Below are 17,474 nucleotides of genomic sequence, written 5' to 3'. Positions count from 1 at the left end.
TTCACCCAGGGGGGGGCGAGGGGGGTGGAATTCACCCTGGGGGGGACGAGGGGGAGGGATCTCCCACTGGGGGGGCGAGGGGGGTGGCATTCACCCTGGGGGGGGCGAGGGGGGTGGCATTCACCCTGGGGGGCGAGGGAGTGGCATTCACCCGGGGGGGGCGAGGGGGAGGGGATCTCCTCCTGGGGGTCGAGGGGGGTGGCATTCACCCTGGGGGGGGCGAGGGGGGGTGGCATTCCCCCTGGGGGGGCGAGGGGGGTGGCATTCACCCTGGGGGGGGAAGGGTGGAGGCATTCACCCTGGGGGGGGGGAAGGGTGGAGGCATTCACCCTGGGGGGGGGGCGAGGGGGGTGGCATTCACCCGGGGGTGGTGAGGGGGGTGGCATTCACCCAGGGGGGGGGCGAGGGGGGTGGAATTCACCCTGGGGGGGGTGAGGGGGGTGGCATTCACCCAGGGGCGGGTCGAGGGGGGTGGCTCTCCCCCTGGGGGGGGCAAGGGTGGAGGCATTCACCCCTGGGGGGGGGCGGAGGGGGGTGGCATTCCCCCTGGGGGGGCGAGGGGGGTGGCATTCACCCTGGGGGGGGCAAGGGTGGAGGCATTCACCCTGGGGGGGGGCGAGGGGGGTGGCATTCACCCGGGGGGGGGTGAGGGGCGTGGCATTCACCCAGGGGGGCGAGGTGGTGGCATTCACCCTGGGGGGGACGAGGGGGAGGGGATCTCCCACTGGGGGGGGTGAGGGGGGTGCATTCACCTGGGGGGGCGAGGGGGGGGTGGCATTCACCCTGGGCGGGGGGGCGAGGGGGGTGGCATTCACCCTGGGGCAGTCGAGGGGGGTGGCTCTCCCCCTGGGGGGGGCGGTGGGTGCATTCACACGGGGGGGGCGAGGGGGGTGGCATTCACCCTGGGGGGGGAGGGGGTGGCATTCACCCTGGGGGGGAGAGGGGGAGGGGATCTCCCCCTGGGGGGTAGAGGGGGAGGGGATCTCCCCCTGGGGGGGCGAGGGGGAGGGGATCTCCCCCTGGGGGGGGCGAGGGGGGTGGCATTCACCCTGGGTGGGCGAGGGTGGGGGCATTCACCCTGGGGGGCGCAGCAAGGGTGGGGGCTCTCCCCCTGGGGGGGCGAGGGGGTGGCATTCACCCTGGGGGGGATGAGGGGGAGTGGATCTTCTCCCTGGGGGGGGTGAGGGGGGTGGCATTCACCCTTGGGGGGGCGAGGGGGTGGTGGCATTCACCCTGGGGGGGGCGAGGGGGGTGGCATTCACCCTGGGGGGGTCGGGGGGTCTCTCCCCCTGGGGGTGCAGGTGAGAGGGTGGGCGGGCGAGGGGGGGGCTCTCCCCTGGATGTACCCTTTGCATTATAACCAACACAAGGTCGGACAGGCTATCCTAATCAGCAAACACAGCTTCACATGGTAAACTCATTAAACCATCAGGAATATTTATGGAGCTCCTGAGATCGTCTAGAAGAAATAGAATTAGCGCTGGGAAGGTCATGCATTGGGTGCGCTTTTCCAGAAATGTTCTATAGTGGCGAGGGAAAATGTACAGGTTCCAAATGCAGGAAAACGCGGTGGGAGATGTCATATGGAACCTTATATATCCTGGGGGGTGGGACAAGTTCGCTAAACGCTTGCAAATGGGTTGAGTTCTGCATGGAGCCACACTGACAACATCACTTGAATGAGTGAAAGGAAAACCCTGCCTTTGTGAGATAGTCGCTGAAGCATTGCAACATTGCGTGTTGAGCAAAATGGCTCTCTGGCTGAGCAGCGTGCAGGAGGTGTGAGCCAGGAGCAGAATGTGAACTTGAATCCTTGTGCAAGTTATCAGTTACGTTTAAATCACCTTCTGAGTACATTTCTAATAAAAGATTGAGTTTACTTGCAAACAGCAAGTACATCGTCCTTGCCCTTTTTTTAAAATGTTTTGTTTTGCAAATTATTGCATTAGCAGGTTTCATCAGAAATTAAAACAACCCCACATAACTTAGAAACTTGTAATTCATTAAAGTGCCATTAATCCAATTTAATGAAAGATAGATTGTATGAAGTTTTGGAGCAACTAAAAATCAAATTCTCTGAGTACCCACGAGAAGAATTATTTTATCCTTATTTATGTGTGGATTTTTTTCCAGCAACTGCAATATCAAGCAAATTGAAGGATTTATTTTCAAGTAACATGGTGATTGGCTATTCTTCTGGTAAGACCTGTATGATCTTTTACCTCTGACCTTATCCCACCATCTTGGTGGACGATGATGTAGACCAATGGGGTTGTATGTGGCCCCTCATATCTCCTCTGAGGGCCATAACACACTGAAAGGGGACCGTAGTCTGAAATCATAAAATATTTTAAAAAAAATTTTATGTAGTTTGTAGGAAAGAAATACAGAAGAAACCAACCAAATGACTGTTTCAACAGGGAAGCGGCCCCATAAACTTTGAGCCTAAGGGGGCCATAGCCAAAAAAAAGGTTGAGAATGGCTTATGGAGACCCTTCACTTCAGCTTTTCTTTTTTTTTTATATTTTATTTTTCACACTGTGAACCATATCAACCAAAATATGTACAAACGTTTCTCATTAAATATACACAGTGGCATTTTCTCCCTTTTTTCCCCCCCTTTCCCTCCCTCCCCTCTTCCCACCCCCTCCAAAAACCCATATATATTCAACATATACAATACAATAAAACCATAAAACAATATCTTCACACAAAGGAAAACACTTCAGCTTTTCAATGGTAAGAAACCAGAAAATAACTTCATTAGAAACTTCAGCCTCTGTCTGCACTTCTTGTAATGTGGTCAGTGCTTCCTCTGAGCCATTTTTCTCTCTGAAGTTCTCTCCATGCAATCCAGATACGGTTGCCCATAGAGTGGAATTAAACAAGAGAGTCTGTAGGTGAAGGAACTCATCAGGGCATACATAACCAACATTTTTGGGTTGAGTCCTTCAGTCAGAGCAAAAAAGCAGGTTGGTGCCTGAGGAAAACACTGGCGGGAGGGACAGGGGGGAGGAACACAGGCCCACAGGCAAGAGGTCTAACATGGATATGGGTGGGAGGGCAAAAGAGGCAAAAAGCTTGGAAGTGAGAGGGAATGGTGGGATGCTGGAGGAAAGGAGACAGCAGGAGGGGAGAAGCCTAACAGAAAACCGAGAAGTCGCCACTGATTGGAGGATGCCAGATGCAAAACTAGGTATTCTTCCTCCATTTTGCAGGCGGCCTTGGTTTGGCAGTGCATGAGGCCATGGAAAGACATTTTGGTGTAGGAGTGGTGCACAGAATTAAAATGGTTGGCCAGTGGGTTGTCTTCATTTTTGCAGTAGACTGAGCGAAGTGCTCAATGAAATGATCTCCCTGTCTGTCTCCTGTGTCTCTGATGTAGAGGAGGCCAGAACAGGAGCACCAGATTGCAGTAGATGCCTTAGTTATATGTGTGGACAACCCAATAGTGGGCTTCTACGGTTGGTACTGTTGGTCACACTATAATTGTCTAGCCTGGCATACATTCTCCCCATTCTGGCAACACTTGGAGGAAAGACAAGGTTTGGAAAATAAACTCTGAGTAAGAGCCCTCTCAACTCATTTCTCCTCAGCAGGCAAGATGGTAGACAGTCGTGCTGCTTCATTAGTCCTGTGTCACTGACCGTGTCTGAGAGGCTCTGGATGATGGTGCCTGGAGCAAAAAACAATTTGCTGGAGGAGCTCAACAGTTTGAGCAGCCACAGTGGGAGAAAGAGTCAACCTTTTGGATCTGAACTCTTCATCTGAATTCTTCCAGCAAATTATTTATTGCTCTATCTATTTCCCAATGTTTGTTTTCACTCCTAAATGTTGGGAAGACTGGCAGTCCGCTGGATGAGTTAAAGTTTTGTCTCAATTGAGGAATTAACCCAGATATGAAAACAGCCATAAGTAGTTTTCTATAGGGGCTGGCCACTAGCAGGGCTGTATGTTTCAAGTAAACTTGTCTTGATTGGTGGGAATTTGCTTTCTAACAAATTAAAAACCCAAAAGTCTGCACTCACCGTGACTGAAAAAAAACACAATGCTGGAGAAACTCAGCAGGTCAAACAGCGTATAAAGGCCTGAGCCCTTCAATATTTCTGATTTATAGACCTTCATGCTCTTCGAGGTTAAAACCCCCAATCCATTTTGAATTTCCACCCTCAAGCACTGCATCGAGTTCAGGAACAGATGAAGCAATTTATCGTGCTTTGCGTTGCCTCAGAACCTCCAAAAGGCAGATCTTCAGAATTCAATTTTACCTTTTTAGTTTTTATTTTCAAATGTATTTATGGCTTAATGTTGATTCATCCTGTGACAAATCTTATTGTAAAATTTATTTATGAGCTAATGTGTACACTGTAATTATTCGGGGATATTGGAATCTTCTGCTGGCAGCTTCACGCTTAGCACAAAAACATTGGAATTGGATGGTGTCTGGAGTTAAATACCATCCTTTGCATTATTCCACACGCTGCAAGATTTTTTTTGGAAGTGTGCATTCATCCTGGTTCCATCAGAGAGCCTGCTGCACTATTAGTGACCTTTGAGATGAGATGATTTTTAAAAAAAAAGATCCATCTGCTCTCTTGTGTATGTGGAAGTAAACATTCATTAGCGGAAGAGCAAAGGAGTGTAGCCGACTGTGACAAAGAAACACACACACTTGTAGTGGGAGGTTAAACTCTGAGATTTATTGAGGCTGGAAAGGCTCCTTTTATACAGGTAGAGTTCCCGCTGTTTGTTTGATTGGCTGACATCAGCCACATGAATAACAATAGCGGGCGGGAACATTCTTGTATGTGAATACCCTTCTTCCCCAGCCTCTTATTGATCTGTTAGCTGGGCAGCTTGGCCAGCACCATTTTAGGGCTGCTGGTCTTGCACTGCTCCAGCGTTCAACTGTGCCGGTTTGCTGTGTTAAGGGGGTGCGTTACGCTGCTGTTTACTGCCATACACGCTGCGCAATGTGCCGGCTCAATCTCTGTGGTGGCGGGCCGCCACAGGAGCTTAACGTTTAATTTGAAGATACTAGACAGTAACAGGCCCTTCCAGCCCACGAACCTGTACATCCCGAATACACCAATTAACCTATGACCCCCATATGTTTTTGGAGGGTGGTAGGAAACCAGAGCACACAGAGGAAACCCACGCGGACACGGTGGGAACGTACAAACCCCTAAGAGACAACGTTTAATTCGAATCCAGGTCGCTGGTGCTATAATAGTGTGGCGTTAACCATTGTTACATAGTTTTAAAAAATGGATATTGTCACTGGAGTTATTGCCATTCTTTCAGTCAACAGCTGTAAATAAAGCAGATTTCCACCCTCATTATCACTTTGATGCAGTGGGTGCTTGTTTGCCACATTTCCCACGACATTCAGAGCATCGTACAGCTTGAAAGAAGTCCTTCAGCCGTACCTGTTCATGTTGACCAAGTTGGCTTTCTGGGTCTGTCAATATTCCGCTAAGCCCTTCCTATCTATATATCTGTCCAAATGTCTTTTGAACTTGGCAGTTGTACCAACTTCTTCAGCTCCCTCTGAAAGCTCGTCGCAGAGAGGGAGTAAAAAAGTTCTCCCTCAGATCTCTCCCCTTTAACCTTTGCCAGAATTGGGGGTGGGGGGTGGGGGCGGAAAGAAGGTTGTTAACGTTCACTTTATCCATAACCTGATGATGTTATAACCTTCTATAAGGGGACCCCTCAGCCACCAAGTCAGTTTCTAATCCAGTAGGTGACTCTACATTCAGGGAGAAAGAACATTTAGTGTACCAACCAGCATTCCTTCCTTCCTGAGATGATTAAGGGATGTAACATGCTCAGTCTGTTCCACAGTGGAAAGAGAGACCCTTTGCCTTTTGTAGAATACTCCTTTGCTATAGTTTTATTGGATACAAGCATGCTCCCAGCAGGAATGTCTATAAATTGAGATTTCTTGAGATTACTCCATGGAAAGTTCTGATACCTATTTCAACGGAGTAGCTAATGGGATTTGTGATCTGTTTCTTTCATGAGATGGGAAATTTTGTTTTTCCCTAATGTGAATTATTGGTGCCTATTTTGCCTGCTCAGTCAGTTGATCCTCTTGAAGGAAAGCAATTAGAGCTCGAGTACGTTCTCAGGCTTGAATGCTAGGGCTGTGACAGATTGAACAGCTGGACAGTTGGAAGTGAGCAGCTCAATTGTGAGAAATTGGAGAGCTGGACTGGTCATGGTGGGGTAGTGGGGTGGGGGGGGGGGTGATCAGTTGCAGTCAGCGCACAGTTGGGCGGAGATGAGATGGAAGCTGTGAAGCCAGCCACGATGTGGAGAGGAATTGGTCAGCTGGTGTGATGGGGGCTGCACAGCTGGACTCGGAAAGATTTCACATCTGGAGTGTGGTGAGCTGGAAGGTCAAAGATTGGACAGAGAGGGCCCTGACAATTGACTGAGAGAGACTGGTTGGCTGGACACTGGCATCACTTGATATTCAGGATTTGATGAGAAGAACAGGATGACGCTGAAGAAAACCATGTCCCCTTGATGAACAGGCCTCCTGCAAATCTGAGGCTGAGGTGAGGAGCACACTATGCAAAGTGAACCCACACAAGGTGGCAGGATCAGACAACACACCTGGTTGGATACTGAAGGACCAATTGATGGAGGTCTTTGCGGACATCTTCAACACCTCACTGCAGCAGTCCACCATTCCCACAGGGTTCAAGATAGCCACCATCATCCCGGTACACAAGAGGACAATAACTGGCCTCAGTGATGATCACTCTGTGGCACTGACCTCCACCATTATGAAATGCTTTGAGCATCTGCTGATGGAACGCATCAAAGCACAACCCCCCAAAGATGCTCGACCCATTTCAATTTGCCTATAGAAGAAACCATTCCACAGACAATACTAAAGCTTGTCCCTTCACTCCATCTTGTCCCAAATGGACAACAACATCTCAAATGCCATACAGCTGTTCTTTGACTTGGTGTTTAATACAACATTCCCCAGAGGCTGGTGGAGAAACTGTCCTCAGTCTCAACACCCCTCTCAGTAACTGGATTCTGTACTTTCTAATGGAAAGGCACAATCTGTATAGGTCAGTAGCAGAACATTGAGCGCCATCACTCTGAGCACTGGTGCATCTCAGGGCTGTGGGCTCAGCCTGCTCCTGTTCACGCTACTTACTGACCCACGACTGTATCACCAGATCCTTTTCCAGCAGTGTCATCAAGTGTGCAGATGACACAGCAGCAGTTGGCCTCATCAAAAACAATGATGAGTCGCTTTACATGGTCATGATTATGGTGCAACCTGAATTTCATCGTGGACAAGATGAAGGAGATGATTGTGGACTTCGAGGACCACACCAACATCTCTGTAGTGGAGAGAGTGGAGAGCACAAAGTTCCTTGGAGTTCACTTCATAAGTGACCTATCATGAGCACTTGTTAGGAAAGCACAACAGTGACTGCACTTCCTGAGAAGACTGAGCCCTAACTCCAATGTATTTACTATTTGTCTGTAAATGTATGTGTCAGGTCTGTTGTGTGTCTGCACTGAGGTCTGGAGGAACTGTTTCATCAGGTGGTACTTGTACAATCAGTCAAACTTGACAACTGGAGTTAAGTATTAATCTTTCTTTTAATTATCAGACAGAAGAGATTAAAATGATGAAGATTCGAGTCTCGTCTTCTGACAAAAGCAAAATGTATAGGTATAAGTTAATGATGGGAATGCATTTGTACCCTCAGACAATGTATATATTGGTGTCTGAGAGTACCTTTTGGATCCAGACCCTTGTGTGTAGTTAGATCAGCAAGGAAAATTCCAATAAACAATCGTGATGAAACAGTTAACTCTGGCAGAAGGTATCAGTCTGACCATTTTAGGTCTCTTTAAAGGATGGATCCTTTGATCTCTTGACTTTTTGATGTTTTCAGCTGTTTTTATTTTCTTTGTTTCTTTCAATCGTGAATGGCTCAATCCTAGCAAAACGGAATGTGTGTGTTTCATGATATGTCACCCTTCCATGAAGCGCTTCCATGAGAAAAGGAAAGAATATGCAAAACCACATTAAAGGCAGTCAGAGACCCAGTTCATCCATTGTTAGTTTACATTTATTTAATAACTGTGCAATGAGTTCACAGCCATGCAAAATGAGCTGCCATTTACAAATCAACTTCATTTCTGCTTTTAGTCTCCTGACCTGAGGAAGGAGAGATTTGTAGTAGATTGAGTGCACTGAAGGTTGACCAGATTGGCTCCTTCAATAAAGCTTCTGCAACATGAGGAATGATTAATCAGACTGAGCATATACTGTCTTGAGTTTGAAAGAATAAAAGGTGATCTTATTTGAAATATAGACATTCAAAGGGTCATTGTGGAATTGATGGGATCCTGATTGAATAGTCTAGAACCAGGAATCACAGTCTCGGAGTAAAGGGTTGGCCATTCAGGGCTGAACATCCATCACAGTAGCATGGATCTCCCAGTGGCCACTCATTTAAATTCCTCACCCCATTCTCTGGCTGACGTGTCTGTCCATGGTCTCGTGCACTGCCAGAGAGAGACCATCCACAAATTTTCCCAGCTCTCTCTCCCTCTTGTCTCTCTCAATAGGCCCTTTTATACAGTCAAAACGCCCGAGTGCAGCTTATCTCCATGAATGCGTCCTAGCCGACTCCAAGGTGCCCACTGTAATCCCTCTCCGAGGAAGGGTCAACAGTGGACCGCTGCACTTGGCTGCCTAGCATGGATGTAATGCTACTGCAAGCGGCTGGCTAGTGGCGTGCTAATAATGTTGTGGTGGCGTTGTCAGCCTGAGACGCAGGAGCAAGATTTTTAAAACACCAACATGAATGACGTTGACTTAGCGGGCAGTACTATGGCACCAGTCGCTGCACAACATGAATGTGATGCAAGAGCAGCCTTTTAGGGCTGCTCCTCACACTAACCCTCCGAGACTCTCATATTTATAAAACAATATTTATTTGTATATATGGATTCTTGTCCTGAATATGTCTTGTTTGTCTGTATGTGTGTTGGGTCTGGTAAGGTGTCCGCACTGTTTTGCATTTGAGGAAAGGTTGTACTTGTGCAATTAAATGACATTAAATTTGGCTTGACTCATGTTTCTGAGGTAAAGGATCTCTTTGAAGGGCCAAATGGTCTGCTCCTATTTCTTGCATGCTCATCATTTCCTTTCATTTTCCGTGATGTAGAAATTTAATAAAGCCTTACCACATTAAAGGCAGCCACTGGCTATTGAGCTGGTGAAGGAGCGATCCAATTAAGATCATTTGACTTTTTTTTCCCCTGTGGTGAAAAAATTATTTAAAAGCAAAGCTCAATTAATCCAATAAAAAGCACACAACATATTATTGCATTTACATGGACTATCAGAATGTTGCTGAGTGCTGGTTTCAGACGACAACTAAATGCAAGGCATTACGTGTCGATTAGACTTTTTGGTGTATAAGATCACTCCAGCAACATAGCACCATAATCCTTCTGGCCCTCTGCTGACAGGTTGAGCTGTCTCAGAGCCTGCACGTGACCAGGCATCAACACTTGTGCCTCAGTGTGCTCCTTTCAAAGGCCACCTTCAAGGACAAGGTGACCACTGGTCTAATTGGCCTGTGCTGTTGACAGGACAAAGGGAAGGGAGAAAGGAAGGGCCACTTTGGATGGGGGGGGGGGGGGCACAGATACTCGGTGTCCCTGAAGTCAAATCATCTAATTGTACAAGTATAACCCAACGAAACAGCATTCTCCGGTCCTTGGTGCAAAAGAAAAAACAGTAGATACACAACCAGACATAACACACATACAGACAAACAGTACACATGGAGGACAAGTATTTAATTTATACATATTCTTTCATGAGTATGAAAGTCTCAGATGGTTAGTGTGAGCAGCTTCTTCGGTCTTGTGGCATTCTCACTGCCTGTGGGAAGAAGAGGCTCTCTTGAGCTTCTCCTTGTGGTTGAGAGCGCCATGCTATGTTAGTGGAGCCTCTTCATGTGCCTTCATGGCAACCAAACATTGACATCTTTTGTATATTAATACACAACATTAATGTAATCTTGAAATTTTATGTTGGATTGGGGCCAGGAGAAGGATCGGGAAAGCAGAAATTTAGATGAGAAGAGGGAATCGGCCAGCTGGCAGTGGTGGTTGAATAAGGAGGGTGGAATTGTATAGCGAGAGACCAGCAGCTGAGGGACCTTGGAAATTAAGCAGTGTTGGTGGAGATTCAGCTGAGTGGTTCACTTGTGTTGCACTCCCAGTCGTATGCTGCACTGGGAACACTGTGCTATCCAGGGAGTCCCCAGCAAGGTAATATCTTGGGACAGTGTGGTGGAAGAGAGTGTTGCACAAGGGGTTATGTCACCCCCAGCACCCCTATCATGGACATTGCAGTGGGGAGCAGAAGATGACTCATTCTCAGGAGTGTGTGGTTGAATTTCAGGAGTAATGAGAAATAATGCAGTCACATTTCACTTTGGAATGACCTGATGTTCGATGGCATAATGCTGAAAAGAAAAAACGAATATTGAAATAGAAATTTTTTCTTAATCCATTCAAAGCGAAGAACTTGTGGTTTTATGATATATTGCTGTAATGGAGAGTGCCACAGACTGTGGCTCATGAAGAAGGGTTTGTACTGTTGTAGCTGATGTTAGTAGGCAAACCGCTTCGCATTTGCAAAATTGTGATATTTCACTCCAGAATTAACCCTTTTGAAATAAATCAATGGTACGTGTCTGAAGGAAAAGCAAGGAGATAATGTTTATTGACCATTATTGACCATCAATGGAAGTATATAAAAATTACTACAAATATAAACCTCTTGTCTGAGCTCCTCCTCCTCCTGTTTCCCCCACCCCCACTATTTTGTTCGGGCACCTGCCTACGTGTTGCACACGCCTAGATGAAAGTCTCAAGCCCAAAACGATGGTTTTGTATCTTTACCTTTGCTAAATAAAATAAGCTGCTTGACTTGCTGAGTTTCCCCAGGATTGTATTTAACTACAAATGAAAAATGATGTTTCCACCAATTCGTACCAATTTGCTATCAACGATGAATATTTTAGCTGCAAAATGAAGAATCCATCATCAAAATCTCCCCGATCTTGATCGCAGAACCCATTCAGTTTACAGCTGAATAACTTGTTTAATGTTGTAAACTGCAGCTGCTTTCCACTGATAAGACCAAACCATGCAAAGCCTTGTGCCCATTTAGTAGCTCAAATAAAAAAAAGCTGATCAGTCGATAACATTCAACAACTCACAATAGTACATCTGAATAATAATACCTGACGATATTTGTTAGCTCTTGTTCTGTAATGCCCTGTCATGTATTTGCTTTGTTATTTATTTCTCATCCAGTGGCTGATTTTGTAAAGTTGCTTTCAGCTTCGGCTTTGTAACTTCCATTCCACCGTATAATTTGTACATTTTATTTTTAAATTCAAGCATTCATTCTCCCTCACACCATTGAGGTGTTCCTCTTCAACCCCTGTTTCTTTAGGTACCCAAGCCATATCCTGATTTACCAACTACTGCACTCTCAAATACTGCTCAGCAATGTTTGATGTTTTTGATCCTTCAGAGAAGGTTAATCGATGACGACGATTCTCCTTCTGGAGTGACATAAAGATTCATTATGGAGCAAGGCACTTCTCCCTTGTGAAAATTAAAACAAAACACATAATCTGGAAATCTTAAATCAAAACCAAAAATATCAAAAGCATCTATAGAAAAGGGCAGCATCTATGAAAAGAAACAGGCATAATATTTCAGGTCTGAGACCCCCCCCCCTCCCCTCCCACAACTGAACATACCTGGTAATATTTATGACCTCATGTTCTGTTCTGGCCTGTGATGTATTTCGTTATTTATCTCTCACTCTATGGCGGATATGAACCTTGCCATTGTAATTTCCATTTCAATGTAGAGTTTTTCACTAGTCGCGAAAGTAAAATTGGACCGAGAGAGTATCTCTGATAGATGAGACCAATTTTGAAGGTCATTTTGGTTCTTCATCTGTGTAAAATGTTGCTTATACCTGGGCTGTGGGACCGGCCAGAAAACTATTCTCAGAGAGACAAAATCTAAACCACAATAAGCATGCTTGGATCGTCCATTTATTTATTTTTATATATTAATTTAGACAGACAGCATGGTTACAGGCCCCTCTGGCCCATGAGCCCAAGCCACCCAATACCCCAATAATCTCTAACCCCGGTACATTTTAGAGGGTGGAAGTCAACCAGAATACCCAGAGGAAACCCAGGCAGACACTGGGAGAACATACAAACTCCTTACAGACAGTGCTGATTCGTTGCAATAACTGCTATGAACAAAGAACAATACAGCGCAGTACAGGCCCTTCGGCCCTCTTGTGCTGACCCTTTTACCCCTTCCTAAAAAAATACTAAACTCTCCCTACCCCATAATCCTCTATTTTTCTTTCATCCATTTGCCTGTCTTAGAGTCTCTTACTTTAAATACCCCCAATGTTTCAGCTTCCACCATCATCCCCTGCAAAGCATTCCATGCACCCACAACTCTGTATATATAAACAAAAGACACAACTTGCCCCGATGTCTCACCTGAACCTCCCTCCCTTAACTTTGTACATAGGTCCTCTGGTGTTTGCTGATCCTGCCCGAAGAAAGTGCTGGATGTCCACTCTATCTATGCCTCTCATAATTATATAGACCTCTATGAAGTCTCCTCTCATCCTTCTAAGCTCCAAAGTGAAAAGTTCCAGCTCTGCTAACTTTGCTTCATAAGACATTTCCCAATCCAGGGAACATCCTGGTAAATCTCTGCACTCTCTCCATAGCTTCCACATCCTTCCTATAATGAGGTGACCAGAACTGAACACAATCCTCTAAATGTGGTCTCACCACATCAGAGATTTGTAGAGTTGCAATATGACCGCTACTCCTGAATTCAATCCCCTTTTAATATATCCAAACATCTCATAGGCCTTCTTAACTATCCTATCAACAAAGTGGAAGAGTTGTCCAAGGAAGGAGGAAGGCATGAAAGTTGGGAAAATTCAAAATTGAGTCTGAAAGGCTGCAACATTGAAAATGAGACATTTCCCGTCAAGCTTGCGTGGTGCTTGTAACAAGTCCAGAATTGATTCACAAAATAGCTCCTGAATTTCCTAAATGAGAGCACAGCATTGCTAAATGTCAAAAAGAGCATTTCATTGGCTTTAAAGTATTTTGACTCTTCCTGCAGAGGAAGTGATCCAAAGCTACGAAATCAAGAACTAGGGTCACAAATTAAGGGCCAATCCATTGGGACAGATATATCTTCATTCAAGCAGGTAAATCTTTGTAATTCTCTGGTTCTAAAGGCTACAGAAGCTCACTTATTAGTTGTGTACAAAACAGAGATTGATTGCTTTCTCAATATTAAATGGATATGGTGATTGGGCAGTAAAATTATACTGGATGTTTTAAAAAAAACAGCCAGGATTGAGGGGCTGAATGGTTTACTCCATTTCTTGCATTCTTATGAGTGAACTCAGCCTCATGTTATAGTATCTTAGGCATTTCCATCGGGCACACAAAACTCAAAACGGTCAACCAGTTTACCTATCTCGGCTGCACCATTTCATCAGATGCAAGGATCGACAACGAGATAGACAACAGACTCGCCAAGGCAAATAGCGCCTTTGGAAGACTACACAAAAGAGTCTGGAAAAACAACCAACTGAAAAACCTCACAAAGATAAGCGTATACAGAGCCGTTGTCATACCCACACTCCTGTTCGGCTCCGAATCATGGATCCTCTACCGGCATCACTTACGGCTCCTAGAACGCTTCCACCAGCGTTGTCTCCGCTCCATCCTCAACATTCATTGGAGCGACTTCATCCCTAACATCGAAGTACTCGAGATGGCAGAGGCCGACAGCATCGAGTCCACGCTGTTGAAGATCCAACTGCACTGGGTAGGTCACGTCTCCAGAATGGAGGACCATCGCCTTCCCAAGATCGTGTTATATGGCGAGCTTTCCACTGGCCATCGTGTCAGAGGTGAACCAAAGAAGAGGTACAAGGACTGCCTAAAGAAAGCTCTTGATGCCTGCCCCATTGACCACCGCCAGTGGGCTGATCTCACCTCCAACCGTGCATCTTGGCGCCTCACAGTTTGGCGGGCAGCAACCTCCTTTGAAGAAGACCGCAGAGCCCACCTCACTGACAAAAGGCAAAGGAGGAAAAACCCAACACCCAACCCCAACCCACCAATTTTCTCCTGCAACCGCTGCAACCGTGTCTGCCTGTCCCGCATCGGACTTGTCAGCCACAATCGAGCCTGCAGCTGACGTGGACTTTTTACCCCCTCCATAAATCTTCGACCGCGAAGCCAAGCCAAAGAAGTGTATAATTATCAATCGTGATTGTTGTGTATTGAAAATTTCAGTCGAGAATTTTCTCCAGAGATCAGGGGCTGCTTCTCAGCCACTAATTGCAGTGTTTTGGTTTGTTTAAGTAAACCTTTTCAGCTGGGAGGTCAGTTCCTTCTCTTCTGTTAGTAAAGAATTTTTAATCTGCAATTTAAATGTAATTTTTTTAATATAATAATTGAAATTTACATGCAATAAAATTAAAGTAATTTAAATTCCAATTGTAACTTCCCACAGAAGAAGGTTGTCATGGAAACAAAGCGTTTTCTTGGGGATGTCTAATGAAAGCTTCTGGACGAAGAGGTTTAGTGCTCAGGTTTCAGAATTATTGTCAGAGTACAGACATGACATCACATACAACCCTGAGATTCTTTTTCCTGTGGGCACAGCAGAATTGCCACTAATTGGTAGTGCAAAAAATAAATTGTACAAAGCGTAGACATGTAAACAAATTAAAAACTGTGAATAGATAACGAATGTAAACAGATAGGAACATAGGAAGTAGGAACAGGAGTAGGCCAAAGATGACCCATCGAGCCTGCTCCACCATCCAATACAATCATGGCTGATCTAATTTATGACCTAACTCCACCGACCTGCCTCCTCCCCATATCCCCTAATTCCCCAATCATGTAAAAATTGAAGCATGTCAAGGTTAAGAAAGAGGAAGCGCTAGATCTTCTTAAATATATTCAGATATACAAGTTCCTGGGAGCGGATGCAATTAAAAAAACATAATCTATGCAATACATTGATTATTGCAGCTGCCCCCTGACACACTGTTCACATAAGGTTTAGGGCGGCATTGCTGGCACAATGCTATTGCATCACCAGTAATCCGGGTTTGAATCTGGCACTGTCTGCAAGGAGCTTTTACCTTTCCCCATGATTTCCTCCAATTGCTCTGATTTCCTCTCACCCTTCAAAATATACTGGGATCATAGGTTAATTGGGTATTTGGGGCAGCACAGGGATGTGGGCTGGAAGGGCCTGTTCCTGTGTCGTATGTCTAAACTTTAAAAATAAAATTATAGCTTAAAGAAGCCAAACTGATGATTCTACGAGAACTGATCTTCAGACCCCAAAAAAAGTAAAAAGCTGCCAGTTAGATTTTTTAAAAATGTTAAATGACATATCAAGTTAAGGCCCCTTCCAACACATGAAACCTGTACAGCCTAATTACACCCAATTAACCCATACATTTTTGTAAAGTGGGAGGAAACTGGAGCACCGTTGAAAACCCATGCAGGTCACTGGGAGAATATACAGGCTCCTTACAAAAACACCGGATTCAAACCCAGGTCACTGACCCTGTAATAGCATTGCGCCACCCCAGTTGCCTTACCGGGGTTCCTTCATGTTCTAGCCAGCAACAATACTACCTTGCAAGTAGCCATCACACAGCATTTCGTGCAGGTGTGAATGAAGAAAGAATTTTTTTTCATGAAAAAAGCTTTAGAAAGGTTGTGACGTTTGGATGGTAGATAGCCAAAAGGAATTGAGAAGGAAGGAGAAGTGGAAAGATTTAGCAAGGAATTTTTATTTGCTTAGGGCTCAGAGAGTTGACAGAAGTGGAGGTTTCACAAGAGGACAGCATAGTTAGTGTAATGCTATTATAGCCCCACGACCCGAGTTCAATGCTACCACTGTCTGTTAGGCGTTTGTACATTCTCCCCATGACCTACGAGGGTTTCCTCCAGGTGCACTTCATTGATTTTTTTTCTCTCTGAATTGCATAGTCATTTTGTTTATATTTATTATCTGTTTATGTTCTTTATCTGTTTACATTGTGTATAGTTTTTTTTTGCACTACCAATAAGTGGTAATTCTGCCTCGCCCTCAGGAAAAAGAATCTCAGGGTTGTACGTGATGTCATGTATGAACTCTAACAATAAATCTGAAATCTACTGTAGTGCCCCTCCCAAGTTCCAAAGACGCACAGGGTTGGTCGGTTAATTGATTGAATGGCTGTATTTGGGTGATGAGAGCACGTGGGCTAGAAAAGCCTGTATCTCTATTTTTAAAAATTTAATAAAATGTAGGCATACAGCACAGTAACACCCCTCCCGACCCATGACCCCTGTGCTGCCCAAATACACCAATTAATCTGCAAACCCCCTATGTTTTTGAACATAGGAGATAGGAGTGTTCAGAGGAAATCCATGCATTCAAGGGGAGAAGGTACAAACTCCACACAGACAGCGTTAGATTTGAACTCGGGTCATTAATGCTGTCGTAGCATCACCCTTGAATTAGATTTAAAAGTTAAATTAGGTCTGAATTTGGGGGTAAGCAACTTCTCTTATGGGTGATAAGGTTGGATCATTGTTATGGTGGTGGTCGGGTGGGGGGGGGAACACTTTTAGAAAGGCAGTCTTTTGCAAGTAAGGAACTATTTGAATATAAAAACTGGAACAAAAACTGGAACAACTATTTGAACAAATAAAGAATATATGAATTAGCAATTTGATACTTTCATAGATTAGATATCACTGTAGGTCAATGAGCACAGACTGGGTTTCTGGGACTTAGTGCAATCCTGATTTGGACAGGGCAGAAGGCATTCCGTGGGCAGGTGATTCATTACATCTCTCCTCTGCTTTTGTGCAAGTGTCTTGCGAGGCCCTGAACTCCACGGGTTTGAGTCACAAAAGGGGAAATGCAGAATAAGCAAGGCAGTGCTGAGGGGACAGAAGGTGGTGGTGGACACTGGGAATAGTAGTGGAGGATTGTCCTCAAGAGTGAGCAGGTTAAAAGTTATGGGAAGATCTAAATCAGGTATTAAATCAAATCACAAAAAGCAACATACCAAAAAATCCAGAGATCGTTCTTCTACGTAATATAAGAAGTAAAGAATTAGGCCTCAAACTGGATGAAACGCAAAAAAAGATTTATTATGATAGCCTTAGGTGCAGCAAAAAAATGTATAATGTCAACTTGGAAATCAGAAGAGAGCCTGAGAAATGAATAAATGTATTCCATTGGGAAAAAAAAACCATATAATTAAAAAAAAAAGTCACATTATTTGAACAAATTTGGGAACCGTA

General features: G+C 45.1%; 1 protein-coding gene and 1 long non-coding RNA gene across 4 annotated transcripts in view; one reads left to right on the top strand and one right to left on the bottom strand.

The window, feature by feature from the left end:
- Positions 1–386: 386 nt before the first annotated feature.
- Positions 387–1,073, bottom strand: LOC138746681 (skin secretory protein xP2-like). Its single transcript, XM_069904971.1, has one exon. The coding sequence runs from the start codon at positions 1,071–1,073 to the stop codon at positions 387–389; it is 687 nt and encodes a 228-aa protein (XP_069761072.1).
- Positions 1,074–2,126: 1,053 nt separating this feature from the next.
- The window catches only part of LOC138747311 (uncharacterized), a 291,147-nt gene continuing 275,799 nt past the window's right edge, over positions 2,127–17,474 (top strand). For all 3 annotated transcript variants that reach the window (XR_011347428.1, XR_011347426.1, XR_011347427.1), the window contains exon 1: positions 2,127–2,199. This is a non-coding gene — a long non-coding RNA (uncharacterized lncRNA). The remainder of the gene's footprint in view (positions 2,200–17,474) is intronic.

This window comes from Narcine bancroftii, chromosome 12, assembly GCF_036971445.1.
Source record: "Narcine bancroftii isolate sNarBan1 chromosome 12, sNarBan1.hap1, whole genome shotgun sequence".
NCBI lineage: Eukaryota > Metazoa > Chordata > Chondrichthyes > Torpediniformes > Narcinidae > Narcine > Narcine bancroftii.
The sequence above is the reverse complement of the archived record's forward strand: the minus strand, read 5'-3'. Positions and strand labels throughout refer to the sequence as shown.